Source organism: Lytechinus pictus, chromosome 13, assembly GCF_037042905.1.
Source record: "Lytechinus pictus isolate F3 Inbred chromosome 13, Lp3.0, whole genome shotgun sequence".
Taxonomy (NCBI): domain Eukaryota; kingdom Metazoa; phylum Echinodermata; class Echinoidea; order Temnopleuroida; family Toxopneustidae; genus Lytechinus; species Lytechinus pictus.
Genome location: NC_087257.1, coordinates 5765079 through 5785396, shown reverse-complemented (window position 1 = coordinate 5785396; position 20318 = coordinate 5765079). Strand labels below are relative to the sequence as shown.

Genomic DNA, 20318 nt, shown 5'->3' with positions numbered 1-20318 from the left:
ATGTTGGTCTAAGAATATTACTCTATTTATTGAGATGTAAATATCTTCAGCCTGGACCATCCCTTTAAGCCTGTCACTCTAACAAATAGTTGTTTTATACCTATTTTTGTAATTGTTTAAACTTTTTAGACAACTTGTTTAAAAAGTTTAAACAATTTGATTGAAATTACGAGCTTAAATTAGTAAACGTGCTTAAATTTTTAAACAGCGTAAATTTAATGGTGAGGAGGTGATAATATAGGCCTACATTCATCTTCATCTTCATCTTTCAAAGTCAATACACAATATACATTATTTTACAACATTCTTGTTGCCTATACATACATGACATAGGGATGAGGATTAACTGATTCGAAGCGTGAAGAATACGACAATGCAGCTGGTTAACAAAAAAATACTTCAAAAGACGGTTAATTTCAACAGAGGTATTGTGTTCGATTTGTGAAGATTAGAAAAATGAAAACGTTAAATCCTTGACAAAAATTAGTTTTCGCTTCAAAATGCCAGGTATTGTAAAATAATGAATAAGAATTTGAAGACAGAGAAACAATATATTCTAAGACATATGAAATCAACCGAAGTGTTTTTATCATTGAAAGGAGGGATATTTCATGCATTATGTAGAAGTTTTGGGGAGAACAATTTGTTCATTCAGATATTTATAAGAATTAGCTTAATAAGTGTAAGTAATTAACTAAATTAACAGCTCTTTGATAAAAAGTAAGACATATTGTAACTAATTTTTATCATAAAGGATGAATAAAAGTGGAAAAAAAGAGATTATGATAATCCTATGAAAATCAATTCTTTAAGAATGTTAGAATACTTGTATCTGCATTGTAATGATACTGATACTAGGGTTAAATTAAGCACAAAATTCTGGAATTAATTGGTAATGATATGATTTACATCCAAAGATATTTCAACGTTATTTGACAACTGTGAGTAATGAGTATTGAACATTTAAACAACATAATTTTTTACCATTCACATGAAAATAAGAAAACAAGCCTTTGAGGTAAATTTGGGCAAACTGTGGCTAAGTCTTTATGTTAGTCCTATTGTTCCTGTGTTAAGTTTCCAGATTGATATATCAGATGTGCCCTAAGGGACCTGGACATTACTGGCTGAATCAACGAAATACTAGAACTAACTGTATGATGGAGAGTTTGAGGTAATGTCCAAAGCTCACATCAACTAAGAACTCAGCGATTGCCCTAGCTTCCATCTCGGAAAGGGTAGAGGTAGCTAAATCTATAGTGGATATATGTGTAACCATCTTCATACGTAGCTCTTAATTTGGAACAGGTGAGATCCCCTAGTTTCCAGAAAATAATCTTTGTCTCACCTGACAATTAGAGTCCATCGAAGTAAACATCAAAGCAATCCACACTTCTCCTCTGGAAAAGAAAGATGCAGAGATCTTCTTTAGATTACTCGATCCGTGGCCGGAGCAGGAATGTATAATGATTGATCGAACCGTTCAATATCTCACCATGAAGGTAAAAAGGGAGGAGTACCATCTCTCTCAGTTGATATGTCAGGCATGTGATTTATTGACATTTTCTTGCAAATTGTAGCCAACAGATTCCACATTCTTTTGTAATGCTATCAACTTTTTGATATATATATATATATATATCAGAAATGCGAAACGAATGATATTCACGAGTAATGCAAGCCTTTCCAAATACTTATGCCATACATGTATGTAACTGATTAATGTTGCTGTTCCCAATTGTTATACTAAGTAATTCCTTATATTGTATAATTTTTATTTTTGTAAAGTGCATTGAGAGTCCTTTCGGGTCTGAAATGCGTTATATAAGAACCACATTATTATTATTATTATTATGTTTGCAATGCCAACAAGTTCTTTATTCACTTTCCAATAAATAATAAATAAAGAACTTGTTGGCATTGCAAACTTGCATTACTCGTGAATATCATTTGTTTCGCATTTCTGATGTCTTATTATTGCCAATACGTGGAAAACCAAGATGCCATACATATATATATATGTATATATATATATATATATATATATATGGTCTAGTGGTTAAGGCACCGGCGTTCAAAGCTGGGGGCCTGGGTTCGATTCCCGGCAGATACATTTTTTCGGCATGACCATTTTTTTCCAAAGGGTAGATAGCTCTGGTGAACCTTGATTTAAGCTACGCCTACCATTGTTCTCTTCATCCATTTCTTTACAATATATATATATATATACATATATAATATACATAAATTAATAAATATACATAAATTCAATAAAGAGTTGCCAAAGCTGTTGTACATGTATAATTTCACACATTTGTATACTTTCTCCCATACGTGCACTGTATCAAAGCAGTAGCTTTGATCCAGCTGAGGCATGGCGGCTTGTCATTGTTCATTACCCACCTACACCCGACAAAAGAAATTATAATTGGTATAGTGTCGAAAATCTGTTTATCTGACGGTAAATCTGATCAGAGTCGCCCTAGTCACTAACCCGTCTCTGTGGTCTAGTGGTAAAGGCACGGGCGTTCAAAAATGGGAATCCGGGTTCGATTCCCGGCAGAGACATTTTTTCGGCGTCACCAATTTTTCCAAAGGGCAGATAGCTCTGAGGAACTTTCACTTAAGCTATGCCTACCATTGTTTTCTCCATTCATTTCTTTCATAACATAAAATACAAGAGTTGCCAAAAGCTGTTGTACATGTATAATTTCTCACATTTATATAATATATATATGTATATATAATTATATAGGTTATGCCTCTTCTAGCCTGGACGACTTCATCTCATCGTTCCACTCTTTATTTTAACGCCATGACAGGCTCGAAACCACCTCAAAAAAAGGATCTCAGTCAGTTCAGAGTCCGACTGATATGTGCCAAAAGTCACGTAAGTTTTTGTTGTTGCTTTTTATTGACATGGCATTGACATAATTTATACATGTTATATGGATACTAACTTTGTTTTATAACTCGGGTTTGTTAGCTTTATACTATATTTTTACGAGTTCAGACTCTAATTTGCAGATTAATAATTTAACTTTTAGCACGTCTACAGGCTACTGTATTAGGGTTGCTCACCAATTTTGTCGCGTTGACGTTAATCTTCAAAAGAATATATATTTTCATCTTGTATAATACCATGGATGAAAAGCAAGTTAAAGTTAGTTTGTGGTGCGTGCCACGATCGTTGTCCACAGTACTAACCAAATGCCTGAGTGTCATCGACGGGATGGAAGTCTATTTCGAACTGTTTTCTTACGCCGATACGGCATCAAATGTGTTCGAGTCGGTAGTAGGTCGTAGGCTCCCGTTCCAATTAGATGGAAACGAGAAGGATTATGACAAGATGAGTGAGCTTTTCAATGCAATGTCAATCGGCCGGAAAATCATTCAAAGGAGAGCATCGTACGTTTCCAAGATCTTTTTTTTTTCTTCTCAGCTAGTATACATGAGCTCCGACTTCTAATAAGGTCGCCTCTGAGATCTTTTCGCTCTATACCTTATAGTTTATCTGTTTTCCATACACTTCGATCTCTTCAAAGGGCGATGCTTAAAATTTTAACCCATTTCTTCGGATCACGGTGGATTTGAGAAAATATTCGAAATAAATACATTTTGAGTTTTGCTTCGGTAACTAATGTACATATTTATTTATGAATTTGTTTATTAAATTATTGAGAAAGGGTAGCCCCATCAGAAGGCAAATACAGGTGTCCCTGTGGGGGCCCTGTATAACATAAAGCAAAATATATATATATATATATATATATATATATATATATATATATATATATATATAAACAATACAATTCGAAGATACATAAATGTAACCATTAGCAGATGTAAATTTCAGCTGTATAGATTGAGGAGGACATTGGGTGGGAGAGAAATAATGAGAAAATGAGAGTATATGAGCCCATATTTTATAATTGATATATAGGTCTGTCGTTTCTTTATTTTCAGGTTCTTCGACATCAAGCAAGATTTAGAGAATGCGTCAAGCAAGTATGTTGTAAATAAAGATATTGCTCACACCTATGCTCTAGAATATCTTCCCCGAGGTTTCAGATATGTGTTTCTAACTCGGGAACCTTCGAGAGTTTTCGCATCATACCGGAAGAGCCGTATTCTGGCTGCGGCACCATCGATGCCAGAAAGCCGCCAACCGGAGCACGCCACAGATGAGCGCGTGTTCGACATCATTCGTGATGATGTCGCATCGATACGCCCAAAGAGTTGGTACGAGAAGCAGCACGAACTTTGGAAATACGTCAGAGAGCACATCGAACCGAATCCAATCATCATTGACGCTTTCGACCTCGCCTCCGAACCTCGGAATATTTTGAGGGCCTTCTGTAATGATGTTGGATTGCCATACAGCGATGACCTTCTACAATGGACCCCCAGTCAAGAATTCCCAACGAACTTTGTGACACCATTAGAGAATATGTCTCAAGCAATGGGCCAGCACCTTTATGCCACAGCTTTAAACAGTACAAGTTTTGTGGCGCCCCGTGAATCTGGGCCAATACCACGTGATCAGCTCACAGATGACGTCATCCAATGCGTTGACCATTCAATGCCATTCTATCGTGAAATGTATCAAAGTAGATTGCGGCCTTCTTAAACATATAAGATGAAAATCTGTCTGTGTCTATTATAAAAACAATAGGCCTATACTTTTGTTTTGAAGATTCATGCATTGATTAAATAAAACATGAACGATGTTTTTAAATGATTATTCAGAAGTGAAATTCATGCACAAAATTATTTCATTTTTCATTGGAAAAATTGGATCTGCATCAGATTTCCAACTGTCTTGTACTAACATTCAAAATTAATCTCTGTCAAATTTCGGACAAGTTTATTGATTGTGACTACAGAGGAAAAAATTGGTTTAATTTTATTAAACGAAATATAAGGGGTTTCAGGAGGGATAAATCCCTAAAAGAAAAGGAAGAGGATCAACTTTTTTTTCCTTGTCTCTTTTTTTCTTGATTCATTTTTAACACACTTTGTATATTTCATGTGATTCATTTGAGCCAAATTCAGTTTCTAATTCTTCCCTTTTTCCCCTCCACTTCCATAATCCCTTTCTGTCATTTATTCGAGATACAGTATTGTTTTTCCATGAAGTAGGTGATATTTCTCGTTTTGTATTGTCCTCTGTTGTCTCTTTTAGTAACAAACTTTTCTTTCCCAGTGCATATTATGTAAATATATTTTAGGACAAAATTGAAATTAAACTATAGGATTACTCACTGAGTTTTCAGAAGCATGAGTAGGGCTCTGTTGACCGGTAGGGTACACTCTTTGTCAATATATTAGTGTGCAAACCCATTTAAAATATCATATTTTTGAATATTTTTCTACAAACTTCAGAATGCACACCTTAGAAAAAATACCGTCTGGAACTTAATTCCCATTGTTACACCCCATACTTAAATAGTTTCTTTATTCTTGACAAATTCAAAGTGGTTCCAGTTCTAAAAGCATTTTTTAACTAAACGAATATGTGTATACCAATTATTCTTTGAGTTTTTGTAACACATCATTTCTGCTACGGAAGACCTGAAAGAGTCAAATGTGAATGTTCTACCTTGTAATTTTCCAATTTTATTAACGCTGTTATCACCAATTCTCAGTAAAACTGAATGTGATGTGTAAAGATTTGCTTATACTTAGAAGATAAGACTATAATATAGCATTACTCAATAAAAATACGTCATTAAAAAGATTATATCAAAAATTTGACTAATTCTTGTAATGTTTGGAAAATTGACAATGTGATGCTTTTAATTATTGTAGGCAGAACGTGGCAGATCAGAGTGGACAAAATAATGCTAGTGTGAATTTTATGAATGAATTACATGAATTCATTTGGCTCAGTTTATAATTAGACTACAGAGCACGCATCATCTTCACAGATTATAGTAAAATGCCTTTTCTGATTTTTTATTTTTGTTTTGATGTTTTGTTTCAGGAGTGAAGAATTTCGATTTGGATAGGAGTGTTTTTAAACACTAATTCAGTCAACACGAAAATCCAATAGGCCAACGAATAAATTATATTAAGAAAAACAATATTTCTCATATACAGTATTACAAAACCTGCAAAGAGTACGCACATGCTGTATGGAGTTCATTAAAGAAGTATATTCATGAACTAGAAATGTTTAAAGAAGGGTCACTAAATTTGTACCCGAAATAAAGAAAACTTAAATACGAGTATATACCCAGGGAACAATGTACAGCGTTGGACCAACGTTGGGAATTTTTTTTCAAACGTTGTCTCAACGTTGGCAGGGAACGTGGCATCGTCGATAGAAGTGCACAGTCACGCATACATCGTTAGACCAACGTTTCAAACGTTGGTCAAACTTGTCCAGCAACAATGTTCCAGATACAATGTTGTCTGAATTGTCAATTACGACGTTGCTTCAACGTTAGTGGGCAACGTTCAAGCATTGATGGAAGTGCACGCGCATACATTGTCAGTCCAACAAAGTTTACAACGTTGTAACTTTCCTGTTTGCTCCAGTACTTGTTCAAGCCTTCACAAATGAGATCATCGCTGGAGCATTTTGTGGTTTTGTCTGGTTTTACTTTCTTAATAGTGATCGTTAGGGCATTGCTCAGTTCTTTCAAAATCTCATTGTGCCTCCATGTCTACAAGCCCTCTACCATGTCTACCAGAGACATCTGACAATTTGATAGAATGTGCCTGAGTGAACCTTCCTTTCCACATCTATGGCCATTCTCGGTCTTGGCCCACGTCTTGGACCCCTAAGATAAAACTTTTGCCTCAGCTGAGATTCCGTTTCATCAACTTCTTGCTGGTCTTCCAACTTGCGTCCTGTGCGAATGTCTGGCACAGTCCCTTTACCAAACTGGTCGCTGGAGTCCCTAAGGGTTGAGTACATGTGAGCCATTTCACTTTAAACTCATGTGTAAGTGCACTCAGGAGTAGCTTCAGCTTTGTGGAATGGCCATAGAAGCTTATGTTTGTTGTGCATGGATGAATGCCAAGCCACTTCCGGATGTGCACTGAGATTCTTTGCTCCATCCTCTCAACATGCGTCATTGCAATCTCATACATCATAAATGGCCACATGATCCATGGGAAGAAAAACAACTTCAGGCTCCATAAGTTTATTTAGGAGTTGGGAGGGTAAATCTATCGATACGATATAGTCCATCCTCTACCATCGTTCGGACCTCGTTTATCTGGTTCTTGTCTGATAATATATCCTCCGTGAACCAGTTCCTTAAGTTCTTAACAGAGGCATCTGATATCGATGGAATGGCCTCACCACCAACGTTGTAGTGTGTCCTGTCATCTACCTTTTATTTCTTCATGGTCAAACCCCTTGACTTCCTAGGTTTTAACTTCATCCTGCACCAGCTTATCAATTGATCTAGCCGCTCCAGAGCCTTATGTGCATCGGATGTGCATGGATTGAGTAAGGTAATGTCGTCCATAAAAGCTCGTATTGGTGGCAGCTCGAGTCCAGGTTCGATCACATCTCTACAACTGGAACATGCAGCTCTCGTTATGACTTCCATTGCTATGACAAATAGAATTGGGGAAATGGCACATCCCAGTGGGATGCCTATCTCGAGGTGCTGGTAGGCCGTTGTATATTTCTTGGTAAAAATATTTCATCTTGAAATCCTGGAAGTAACACTTTAGAAAATCAACAAGTTTCTCAGGAATGTAGAAGAAATCCGTCTGTGGCAATGAACCGTATGCACTGGCCAAGTCCAGCCATAGAACTGAAAGGTCCATCCTCCTTCTCTTTGCCTCTTGGGTCGTGTGCCATATTCCCGGGGGGGGGGGGGCACTCGACAAAAAAGTAGTGGGTATGTGCCGCGGGCGAGACAAAAAACGGGGGCCTTGGAGCGGGCTTATTGTAAAAAGGAGGGTCCTCGGAACGGGCTTCGGAACTACAAATGTTTGTGAAAACGGGGGTCCTTGGAACGGGTCCCCTGTGAATGAGTGCGTTTTCATCCCTATGGAACGGGCATACGTGCATGCAGCTAGCCCGGCGGCACGGACGCCGGGTGCGCTAACGCAGATGCAATGGTCGGACAGCGCTCTGCGGCCGCTTTTCACCAAAATTGCGGCTCATTGTAGCAGATCAATACGGCTGGAACGGCGTAACGGAAAATTTGCGAAGCTTCGGAGCGGATTTCTCTCTTCTTTTTTCTCGATAAGAAGAAAATGCCATGCTTTGGAGCGGCTTTCTTTGTTCTTTTTTTTCAATAAGACAAAAATGCTATGCCTTGGAACGGAAATTTGAGCTAGTGTAAAAACGGGGGTCCCCTCCGCGGCACATTATGTACTGAGTGCCCCCCCCCCCCCAGGGCCATATTATTGCAGAGTGTTCAACACAGCCAGAAAATCCTGGAATTCCTGCCTTCTAAACAGCTGTGTCAACAAATCTATTCACGAGTAGGTACTTAATTGGAAAGACGCCCAGCAAGGATTCCCACCATGATCTTACCGTCAATATTAAGGAGAGATATTGGACGGAATGATTTTATCCTCTCAGCATTTTTTTCTTCAGGTATGTACACACCTTCAGCTGTATTCCATTCCTTTGGCACCACGTTACTTCTCCTCAGTACTCTCAACAGTCTCCACAATAGCCTCCTCATCCCGGTACAGTATTTTAAGACTTTATATGGCACACCATTAGGTCCTGGAGATGAGCCAGTCCTTGCCTTATTGACAAATCTTTTTACCTCAGATGGGCGTGAAAGGTCTATATCAAAGTTTTCACCTGGAGACGTTGGACTACCAAGTTATCCATTGTAGGTAGGGGTAGGTTCCTCACACTGTCAGAGTAGGCGTTTCTCAAATGATCTTGTAACTCCTCTCTAGTGACCTTCAGTTCACCAGAATTTCTGTAGTTGTTTAGCGCGTCCTTTCCTTTTCCTTCTAAGCCTCTCAGCCTTAGACAGGGCTTTCAACCTCCTTCTCTGCTCATCTCTGAGGTCATCTAGATCTTTTATTTCTATGGTATTCTGGGGTTTTTTTCTTGCCTCCTTCCAACGCCGCTGCAGGGCTCGTACACTGTGTCGTATTTCATGGATTTCTTGATGTCTTCTACTAAGCTCCGATTCCCGGCAGAGACATTTTTTCGGCATCACCGATTTTTCCAAAGGGTAGATAGCTCTGGGGATCCTTGATTTAAGCTACGCCTACCATTGTTCTCTTCATCCATTTCTTTTACACAATATTTGAATAAAAAGAGTTGCCAAAGCAGTTGTACATTTATAACTTCACACATTTGTATACTTTTTCCCATACGTGTACTGTATCAAAGCAATACCTTTGATCCAGCTGAGACATGGCGGCTTGTCATTGTTCAAAACCCATCTTCACCCGACAAAGGAAATTATAACTGGTGGTGTCGAAAATCTGTCTATCTGACGGTCAATCGGATCGGGGTCGCCCTAGCCACTAACCCGTATCTGTGGTCTAGTGGTTAAGGCGCCGGCGTTCAAAGCTGGGGGCCCGGGTTCGATTCCCGGCAGAGACATTTTTCGGCATCACCAATTTTTCCAAAGGGTAGATAGCTCTGGCATCCTTGATTTAAGCTACGCCTACCATTGTTCTCTTCATCCATTTCTTTCACACAATATTTAAAGAAAAGAGTTGCCAAAGCTGTTGTACATGTATAACTTCACACATTTATATATATATTTACATACAGTGCGTCCCAGAAAACAAAAACGGAGATTAAGTGATGATTTATCATAACTTAATCGTAAATACAATGGACAAATGACCTACCAATGTAAAGCTTCGAATCTCCTCTTTTATCTGAAATTACTTTGATTATTCCTCATTCATGCATGAGTGAGCAAAAAAAAATTGAAGAAAGGATACCAAAAACTCATTTGGGGGGGGGGTATCTGAATTTCAAAAAGAAAATCACCTGTATAAAAAGTTCAATATCTGCTCTTTTATTTGATACCTTAATCACAGAAAATGTTTGTAATAAAATGTTTGTAATAAAAATGTGCGTAAACTTAATTGATTTTAATAGCTATTGGATAATCCTAATTAAACATTACCGATGTAAACATTTTCTTTTAAGATATACCTATATTTAGTAAATTAATCCAAATATATGCATGGTAATTGTAAAGCCATTATGTATTTTACATCTTCAGATACCTGAAGAAGGCCCAACTAAATGGCCGAAAGCTTGTACTAATAAAAGTTAAAGAAATCCAGACTACGTCTCTAGCTTCAATGCTTTTTGAGCTTCTTCGCCAATATATTACTCACTGAAGCACCCACGCAATGTTTAGGTCCTTGCTCATCATAATTATATATATATATATATATATATATATAATTATGATGAGCCAAGATTGATCACATTTATATATATATATATATATATATATATATATATATATATATATATATATATATATATATATATATATATATATATATATATATATAATATATATAAAGGTCATGCCTCTTCTAGCCTGGACAACTTCATTCCATCGTTCCACTTTTGCTTTGACACCATGACACACTCGAGACCACCTCGAAAAAAAAGGGATCTCAGTAAGTTCAGAGTCCGACTGATATTTGCCAATTAAGGTGCTGAGTTTCTTGTATTGACATGGCATTGACATAATTTATATGAATACTAACTTTGTTTAATCTAACTCGGGTTTGTTAGCTTTAATCTTTATTATCACGAGTTCAGACTCTATTTTGCAGATTAATATTTTACCTTTTAGCATGTTTGGAGGCCACTGTAAAAGGGGTGGCTTACAAGTCTTGTCGCGTTGATATTAATCTTCAAAGGAATATATATTTTCATTTTATATAATACCATGGGCGAGAAGCAAGTTAAAGTAAATTTGTGGTGCGTGCCACGATCGTTGTCCACAGTACTAACCAAATGCCTGAGTGTCATCGACGGGACGGAGGTCTATTTCGAACTGTTTTCTCACGCCGATGCGGCATCTAATATGTTCGAGTCGGTAGTGGGTCGTAGGCTCCCATCCCAATTAGAAGGAAACGAGAAGGATTACGACCAGATGAGTGAGCTTTTCAATGCAATGTCAATCGGCAGAAAAATCATCCAAAGGAGAGCATCGTAAGTTTATTTTCCAAGATCTTTTCTTTTTCAATTCAGCTAGTATATATGAGCTCGGACTTCTTATTAGGTCGCCTCTAAAATCTTTTCGCTTGGTATAGATTATTTGTTTTCAATAAACGTCGATCTCTTCATGTGGCGATGCTTAAAATTCGAACTCATTTCGGTGGATCACGGTGGATTTGAGAAGATATTCGAAATAAATGCCTCTTGAATTTCGCTTCGGTAAATCATGTAGAAATTTATTTAAGTATTCATGTATTTATTCATTTATTTAATTTAATTAATTAGAAAAGGTAGCCCCATGAGAATGCAAATAGTGTTGTACATGTTGGCCCTGTATAACATAGAACAAAGCAAAATACAAGCATATGTATACAATACAAATGGAACGTACAAAAAAATCCTAACCATTAACAGATGGAAATTTCAGCTTTATAGATTTTGGAGGAGATAACCCGGGAGAGAAATAATGAGAAAATGAGATAGAGAGTCTGAGCCTATAAAAAATTAACGTATAGGTCTGTCGTTTCTTTATTTTCAGGTTCCTTGACATCAAGCAAGACTTAGAGAATGCGTCAAGCAAGTATGTTTTCAATAAAGATATGGCTTACAGCTTTGTTCAAGAATATCTTCCCCGAGGCTTCAGATATGTGTTTCTAACTCGGGAACCTTCGAGAGTTTTCGCATCTTACCGGAAGAGCATTCTGGCTGCGGCGCCATCAATTCCAGAAAGCCACCTCCCGGAGCACGCCACAGATGAGCGCATGTTCGACATCATTCGTGATGATGTCGCATCGACACGCCCGAAGAGTTGGTACGAGAAGCAGCACGAACTTTGGAAATACGTCAGAGAGCACATCGAACCGAATCCAATCATCATTGACGCTTTCGACCTCGCCTCCGAACCTCGGAAAATTTTGAGGGCCTTCTGTAATGATGTTGGATTTCCATACAGCGATGACCTTCTACAATGGACCCCCAGTCAAGAATTCCCAAATAACTTTGTAACACCATTGGAGAATATGTCGCAAGCTGTGGGCAAGCAGCTCTATGCCACAGCTTTAAACAGCACAAGTTTTGTGGCGCCACGTGAATCTGGGCCCATACCACGTGATCAGCTCACAGATGACGTCATCCAATGCGTTGACCACTCCATGCCATTCTATCGTGAAATGTATAAAAATAGATTGCGGCCTTCTTAAATATAATTATGATGAATCTGAAACAAGTTTATTGATTGTGATTAAAGAGGAAAATATTGGTTTAATTTTATTAAACGAAATATAAGGGGGTTTCAGGAGGGATAAATCCCTAAAAGAAAAGGAAAAGGATCAACTTTTTATTTCCTCGTCTCTTATTTTTTCTTAAATCAATGTGGCCACACTGTGAATATTTCATGTGATTCATTTGAGCCAAATTCACTTTTTAATTCTTCCCTTTTTCCCCTCCTTCACTTCCAAACATCCCTTTCTGTCATTTTATTCGAGATATTGTTTTTCCATGAAGTAGGTGATATGTCTCGTTTTGTATTGCCCCCTGTTGTCTCTTTTAGTAACAAACTTTTCTTTTCCCAGTGCATATTATGTAAAGATATTTTAGGACAAAATAGAAACTAAACTACATGATTACTGACTAAGTTTTCAGTTGCATACTCGCATGGGTAGAGTTCTGTTAAAACTGATAAAACTATAATATGGCATTACTAAATAAACTAACGTCATTAAAAAAATATCATACCAAATATTTGACTAATTCTTGTAATGTATGGAAAATTGAAAATTCGATGCTCTTATTCATTGTAGGTAGAACGTGGCAGATCAAAGTGGACAAAATAATGCTAGTGTGAATTTTATGAATGAATCGAATAAATTCATTTGGCTGAGCTTATAATTAGACTACAGATCATGCATCATCTTCACAAATTATAGTAAAATGACTTTTCCGATAATTTTTATTTAATGTTTTGTGTAATGAGTGAAGAATTTAGATTCGTTGTAAAGGGGTGTTTTTTAACAATAATTCAGTCAACACGGTCAAAGAAAATCCAATAGGACAACGAATCTAATAAGAAAACATGACAATCTTTTTTTTTCTCCAATACAAAACCTGCAGAGAGTACGCACATATTTAAAGAAGCATATTCATGAACTAGAAATGTATAAAGAAGGGTCACTAAATTGATACATGCAGTAAAAAAAACTTAAATACGAGCATAAATTGTTATCATAATTGCAATATAGTGCTAACAACAGATTATTTTCTTACTCTTATATACTATAACTACTTTTTCTACAGCTAACACTGCATACTTCCACTGTACTACTACTACTTCACTACTGGGCCTACTACTACTCTTACTACCACCACCACTACCACTACTACTACTACTACTACCACTACCACTACTACTACTCCTACTAATTATATTAATAATAACACTAATACTACTACTAATAACACTAATACTAATACTACTACTAATAACACTAATACTACTACTACTACTACTGCTACTGCTGCTGCTGCTGCTGCTACTGCTACTGTTGCAACTACTACTACAACTACCTCTACTACTACTACTACTACTATTACTACCACTACTACTACTAATACTATTTCTTCTTCTACTACTACTACTACTACTACTACCACCACCCCCACGACTACTATTACTAGGCTACTTTAATCAATAATGGCGATATATAGTATACAAATATACCAGGCTTTGAGTAAGTATAGAGCCAATATTTGTCCGAGGATGGACTGGCATTACTATTTTCCCAGAGGGGCGAAAATAGTAATTTTGCCAGTACATCCGTGGACGAATAATTCCCCTCTATACTTTCGAAATTAAGGCCTGGGCCCTGTTGCATAAAAAATTACGTATTGATTATGTTATGATTTATGTTAAGATTTTTGTCATCAGCGTAAATCATGACATAAACACAAATATTGACATAAATCTGTTGCATAAAGCTTTATGTCATAAATCGCGACATAAATCATGACATAAATCCATTTGATTGACAAAAAATTATGTCGTGCTTAAAATTTAAACATAAACGGCGGCTTTCCACAGGGTATTTTTACGATTATTTATATTTATGACCTTTGTAATTTGATGATATATTGAGTTTTACTTGGAGTTTCGAAATAATATTTGCATCATTGGATAGCCTATATACTCTTTTAATAGTTTAAATAAAAAAGAATGATAATAATCTTTACAATTACCCCTAAGACATAAGCCGTGCTGGGCCTAAGCATAATAGTTAGTTACTTAATTGAGGATATATAGGACATTCTCCTTCAATTATATTACAATTTATATCACCCCCCCCCCCCCGAAAAAAAAAGTATGAATAATGAATCTAGAACCGCCCCCGTGCTTAATTCGATGCGATTAAGCAATTTGTTGACGACAGTCACGCTGTATGAATTCGTGACTTAGTTTGAAAGGGCGACTGTTCTTTTTTTATTTTTAACTCCCGTATATTAAAGGGCAAGTACCGATCTTCATACTTTTGTTTTATAACAGTTTTTTTTCTTCATTATTTACGATGTTATAAACTATCAACATGTAGTAAAAGATCAAACATGTTTTTTGTGACAGATCTTCAAGTTAAACAAAATGACATAGGCCAATTAATATTCATTATAAATTTTCGAGGAATTAAAGATGAGGGAGGGGTTTGTTAACACCTGCATTTTTGTTGACGCTATTAGGGCAAGTATCTCGATAGCTTTTTTTTATTATTACAATAATGATAGTAATAATGATAATCGAATTGTTACTGCAATTGACTGATTGAATGAATCTATTCCTTTGGGAAAACTGATAAATACATAATGGATGGAGACAGGGGCGGATGCAGCCTTCGCCAATAGGGGGGGGGGCGGAATTTTTTCAGCCATATTTTCCCCGATCGGCCGCTCGAAGATGATTTTTTGGTTTCTTTGAAGGGGTAGTCCTAAAGGTCACTTCTTAGCTTTATTCTTATAAATCAACATTAATATATAATATTATAATGCTTATCTATATAATGCGAGCGCGAAGCGCGAGTTAATTTTTTTCAATCTTGTGTATTTTTTCCTAAAATTTGAACATTCTGGGCAATGTTTGTTTTCCTGAAAAAGATGCATGTGTATGCAATAATTACTACGAACGCGAACAGAAATGAACTGATGGATAAGGATAATTTTACATATGTTTTGAGCTGATCGAAAAGGTACCTGTTAAGGATTGCTTGCACTTAGCCATGAAGACGTTACATTTTTCAACAATCAAATAATGCGAGCGCGAAGCGCGAGCTGAAAAAAATTGAATTTTCTACATAAAAAAAGGAAAATTTTAATCAATTTTTGTAATCGTGAACAGGATAGCTATAAAACTAAACAATTGATGCGAGCGCGAAGCGCGAGCGGAAAAAATCGAGATTTAGACCTAAAAACGGGACATCTAAATACATCTTTTATCATGAAAATCAAAGCGAGCACGAGCTTAAACTATTTGATATTCCAATCTGAAAAAAGAGTAATTTCTGCTCTATATTTCAACCACTTTGTAGGAAAATTGTGAGGTTGATAAGGATCGCACTTAATAAAGAGCTGATATTTTTCATTATTACCTTGCGTTTTGACATAGGACCGGGACATCCGGGACATGTCATCATATGAAAATGATGACTATCTTCCTATTCCTCTTGCTAAGCGCGAGATGAAACAAAAGGGACAATTTAATTATTAAATTAATATCTTATTCATTAATGCCTAAGAGGGCGCAAAATCTGATGATATTATGGCCTGAAAACTGGGCATTTCAAGCATTTTTGTAATTATAAATAGGTTGCATCATTTAATATATTTTTAACCATTAATGCGAGCGCAATTGCAAGCCAAATTTTTTTTTACAAACTGTCTTGAAAACAATCACACAAAATAATGGAAGTTCGATTTCCGAGGTGGAATATGTTTTGTATATTGACTTCCAAACTTGATATCTAAACTCCACAAGATATGAAAATCACCTATCAGGCAATGCGAGCGCGAAGCGCGAGCGAAAATTTTATATAGTGACATGAAAGATTCTTTTTATTTTCCTCTTCTTTTTCTCCTCTCTGTTCCCTCTTTTTTTTTTTCTTCCTTTCCTTTTTTTCCTTTTTTTTGCTCTGCCAATAGGGGGGGGGCGGGCCCCTCGGCCCCCCTGAATCCGCCTATGGATGGAGAAAGAAACAAAAATGCAGGATGAAAATAAATAGAATAACATGTTCATGGTTTTATACACATTTCTTTTTATTATTTACCCCTCCCCGTCACCAAGTGCCCCGGGTTTTTTTTACTACCCTTTTTAATATCACTTCATTTTTGTAAGTTTTCTTTATTTAGGTTCATGGTATAAAATTAGTAGAGATCTTACAAAAGAAATGCTAACAGAAATTTAAAAGAGACTAGAAAAGGGAATTATCAAATTGAGAGTCATCAAAATGGATAATTGATGGTCATGCCATTCTTTCTAAACATCTTTTTTTTTCGTCGTTTTCGTCGTCATGTAAGGACGTGTTTACTTTTCGCTCCACTCCGTTCTCGGCCCCTACCTTTTGCCTTATGTAGTAAAGTTACGGAATATAATGAGTTTTTTTTTCCGAGGATTTTCTTCATGAACTTGAATCATACGTGATATTTCTCCAATTGTCAGCATTGTATTGTCGATTTTATTTGTGAAACGAGAGACCGGTGATTTTTAACAATCTACTTCGAGAAGCTTATGTGTCTTATCGAGACTTGCCAGTGAGTTTACAATCATGACACGGTCCCGTATTTCAGCGGAAGAATTGACGAAGGAAATCCGAGGTGAGGTGAGAAATGCCATTGAATCTAGCAATGATATCATCGATAAACTTGTAAAGAGGATAAAGGAGGCATTGATAGAGGAGTTAACCAATACTATAACGGAAAACGTTGCTGGAAATATTAAAGAAACTCTTGACTTCGAGCTCAACGAGAGGGACAACAAGATAGACCAGATGCGAAAGGAAATTGATAGCCTAAAGGAGAAGCAGGAGGATGCAGAGCAATACTCTAGGAGGAACTGCTTGATTTTCCATGGCCTACCAGAGAAAGTGCTAGCAGAAGGTATGTTGGAGAATACTGATACTACAGTGATGGAGATGTGTGAAGAGAAACTTAACATAAAGTTGCAGAAAACAGATATAGATAGATCTCATAGATTAGGTCCTAACAGAGGAAAGGTGAGAGGGATCATAATGCGTTTTACTAACTATAAAGTACGTAATCTCATATACCAAGCAAGGAGAAAGCTTAGAGAACAAGAAGGACAACAAATCTACATACAGGAAAGTCTAACAAAAAGCAGAGGTGATCTCATTCGTGTGTTAAAAACTAAACACAAAGACATTGTAAAACGACTCTGGACCCAAGATGGACGAATTCGAGTGCTCACAAGGAATGACAGACGAGTTACTATCACAAATGGGTCCGACATCGCCAAATTACAGTCTTAGTAGAATGTTGCTATAATAATATGTTCTTACATTTTTTTTCTCAAACATTTCAATATGCATTCAAACATTTTATAATGTGCATTTGGCTAGTTCACAGACAAAATGTTATCTTTTGAAATTAGTGTCGACTATTAAAACTTTTCAACAAGTTTTTGTTTTTTCATTTTGCACATTTTAGGATGTTGGCTGATCACATTCTGCCCATACACTTATATTCATAGTTACTTGAAAGGGTCATTCAAAAACAGCGATTGCATTATCTGAATAAAAACCAAATCCTCATTTCTGAACAATCAGGATTTAGACCTAAACACTCAACTACGACAGCACTATCAAAGGTTACTGATGAATGGCTTCTTGCCATGGATAATGGGGATTATACGGGAGCCGTCTTTTTAGACTTACAAAAAACCTTTGACCTAGTCAATCACCAAATTCTTTTATCTAAACTCTCTCTTCTTGGAGTTACTGGTAAATCACTCGATTGGTTCTTAAGCTATCTTTCCGATCGCAAAATTAAAACTTGTTTGAATAATGTCTTTTCTTATGAATATGTAATTTCAAATGGTGTACCCCAGGGGTCTATATTGGGTCCGCTTCTTTTTGTCATATTCATAAATGATTTGTCATGCTCTCTTCATAAATGTTCTTTTCATTTATATGCCGATGACTCTGTTTTATATTTCTCGGACAAAAATCCACTTGTAGTTGAAAGAACACTTAATAATGAACTGAAAAATGTTGCAAATTGGATGAGCAAAAATCGATTAAAACTTAACTGTAATAAAACCGTAAGTATGTTTTTAGGTACTCGGCATATGTTGGCAAAACATAAAAATCTTCACTTACGCATTCGCGAAACAGATATTCAAATGGTAGAAAGTGTTAAATATCTTGGAGTTTTTATAGATAGGGAACTTAAATGGAATGTTCATTTTGATCACATGTGTTCAAAAATCGGTAAAATGATTGGTTTCCTTGGCAGACTTAGGCGATTTGTTAATGAATCTAGTTTAAATTTAATATATTCTTCGGTTATCCTTCCACACTTTGATTATGCTGATATTGTTTGGCAATCTGCATCGAAAAAGTATTTGGATTTATTGCAAAAGCTACAAAATCGTGCAGGAAGAATTATTCTAAAAATCGATCCATATTTGCATACTTCATCCTCATACATCCATGATATCTTGAAATGGAAGACTTTAAATACCCGGCAAAAGGAACATATGTACGTAATGATGTTTAAAGTTTTGAATAATTTTGCACCTGACTATATGAAAACACAATTTTCTCGTAAAACATACCCTTACTCTCTGCGTACTGAAAATCATCTCAGTCTCCCAAAACCAAATTCAAACAGCTGTAAACGGACATTTTTGTATAGGGGGGCTACACTTTATAACAAATTACCAATTAATTTATCGTCTAGTTCAACGATTCAGTCCTTTAAATCAAATCTTCAATTGTATCTCGGTTTTCCATAATCATTTTGCCTGTTGTTGCTTTCTTTGTAGTGAAGTTTCTTTCTTTTCATGCATTAAATTAAAATTTGAAGTTTTGTGTATATTTTTGTATATTTGCTTTATATGCATGTATTTATGTTTTAAAGGACCCCATGGAAGAATTAACAGCGGTATTTTATTAATACCGCTGAAATGGGCCATCCTCCATATGATCTGTATTTTATGTTAAATTGAGCATGTATGTATTTTATCTTTTTATGGAAATAAATACAAACAAACAAACAAACAAACAAACATCTCAGCTCGCGCTTCGCACTTGTATTATTCATCTACCTAGTCTTGTTGGAGAAAGAAAGCTAACATACAGTGAAATTTTCGGTCGGAGAAAAGAAAGAAAGGTACAGAAAAGGGTGTATTTTTTTAGCATTTCATGGAACCCTCTTGCCTTGGCGGTTGGGGGCGAGGGTCGCTTTTCGAAGGTTACCGTAAATTTCCAAGCACATTGGGGCATTTTCGTCCAGAAAATTTTAGACAAGCAAAAAATATATAAATAGATCAATAAAAGTGGTCCTCACTTCTGAACGACGGTCTCATCACCCAAGTTTATTTTATCTGGTAGTTGTCTTTTCGCTAACTTTATTTGCCAAAAACTGGCCATTGGGGTCCACTTAAAACAAATTGTCATGTAACATCTTTTCCCTTAGACGTGGTGTCGAACTATTCCTTTTGTTTCTAATTAATAGATTTATAGACCTATAGTTTGCATTCGGTTTTACACTTACTAGGAAGAAAACACGTACATGTAGGCTGTACTGTACACCTTTGCCCTCTCAGGTGCTGCTGCATAAACATGATTATAAAACGCGCGAGCGCCCTGATCAAGCAAACGCTCAAGCTGCTCTAACGGAACTTGAAAAAAAAATTTAAAAAATATAGAAAACCAATTGAGCAAGTGCTTTTAAACGCACAAGCGAAATGTTCGCTTTATGCATACGCTTTTTAGCAATAGATTAATCGTCAATGAAATGCTAGCAGTCAGTAAGCGCGTACTGCTTGAACTTACTAGCAAAAGCATTTGTTCGCTAATTTTTATGCATACGGAATCAAGCAAAAGCCCAGAAAAACAATGCTACTTGTTATGCATCTGATTGCTAGGTGAATGATCTGACCTACCGTTTTTTCTTCAGC

The 20318-nt window shown here is 36.3% G+C and overlaps 2 protein-coding genes across 2 annotated transcripts; both read left to right on the top strand.

Moving 5' to 3' along the window:
• The first annotated feature begins 3025 nt into the window (after window positions 1-3025).
• On the top strand, window positions 3026-5927 carry LOC129274410 (uncharacterized). The gene is made up of 2 exons (XM_054911222.2): window positions 3026-3408; window positions 3967-5927. Exons 1-2 carry the CDS (start codon window positions 3143-3145, stop codon window positions 4628-4630), a joined length of 930 nt encoding a protein of 309 aa, XP_054767197.2. The 5' UTR covers window positions 3026-3142; the 3' UTR covers window positions 4631-5927.
• A 4845-nt stretch (window positions 5928-10772) lies between these two features.
• LOC135156456 (uncharacterized) lies at window positions 10773-13089 on the top strand. Its single transcript, XM_064108985.1, has 2 exons — window positions 10773-11140; window positions 11685-13089. The coding sequence occupies exons 1-2, from the start codon at window positions 10875-10877 to the stop codon at window positions 12343-12345; spliced, it is 927 nt and encodes a 308-aa protein (XP_063965055.1). The 5' UTR covers window positions 10773-10874; the 3' UTR covers window positions 12346-13089.
• Window positions 13090-20318: the final 7229 nt, after the last annotated feature.

Coding starts and splice junctions, on each gene's coding strand:
- LOC129274410 (XM_054911222.2), top strand. CDS start 3,143: ATGGATGAAAAGCAAGTTAAAGTTAGTTTGTGGTGCGTGCCACGATCG. Junction 3,409..3,966: donor ATCATTCAAAGGAGAGCATC/GTACGTTTCCAA, acceptor CTTTATTTTCAG/GTTCTTCGACATCAAGCAAG.
- LOC135156456 (XM_064108985.1), top strand. CDS start 10,875: ATGGGCGAGAAGCAAGTTAAAGTAAATTTGTGGTGCGTGCCACGATCG. Junction 11,141..11,684: donor ATCATCCAAAGGAGAGCATC/GTAAGTTTATTT, acceptor CTTTATTTTCAG/GTTCCTTGACATCAAGCAAG.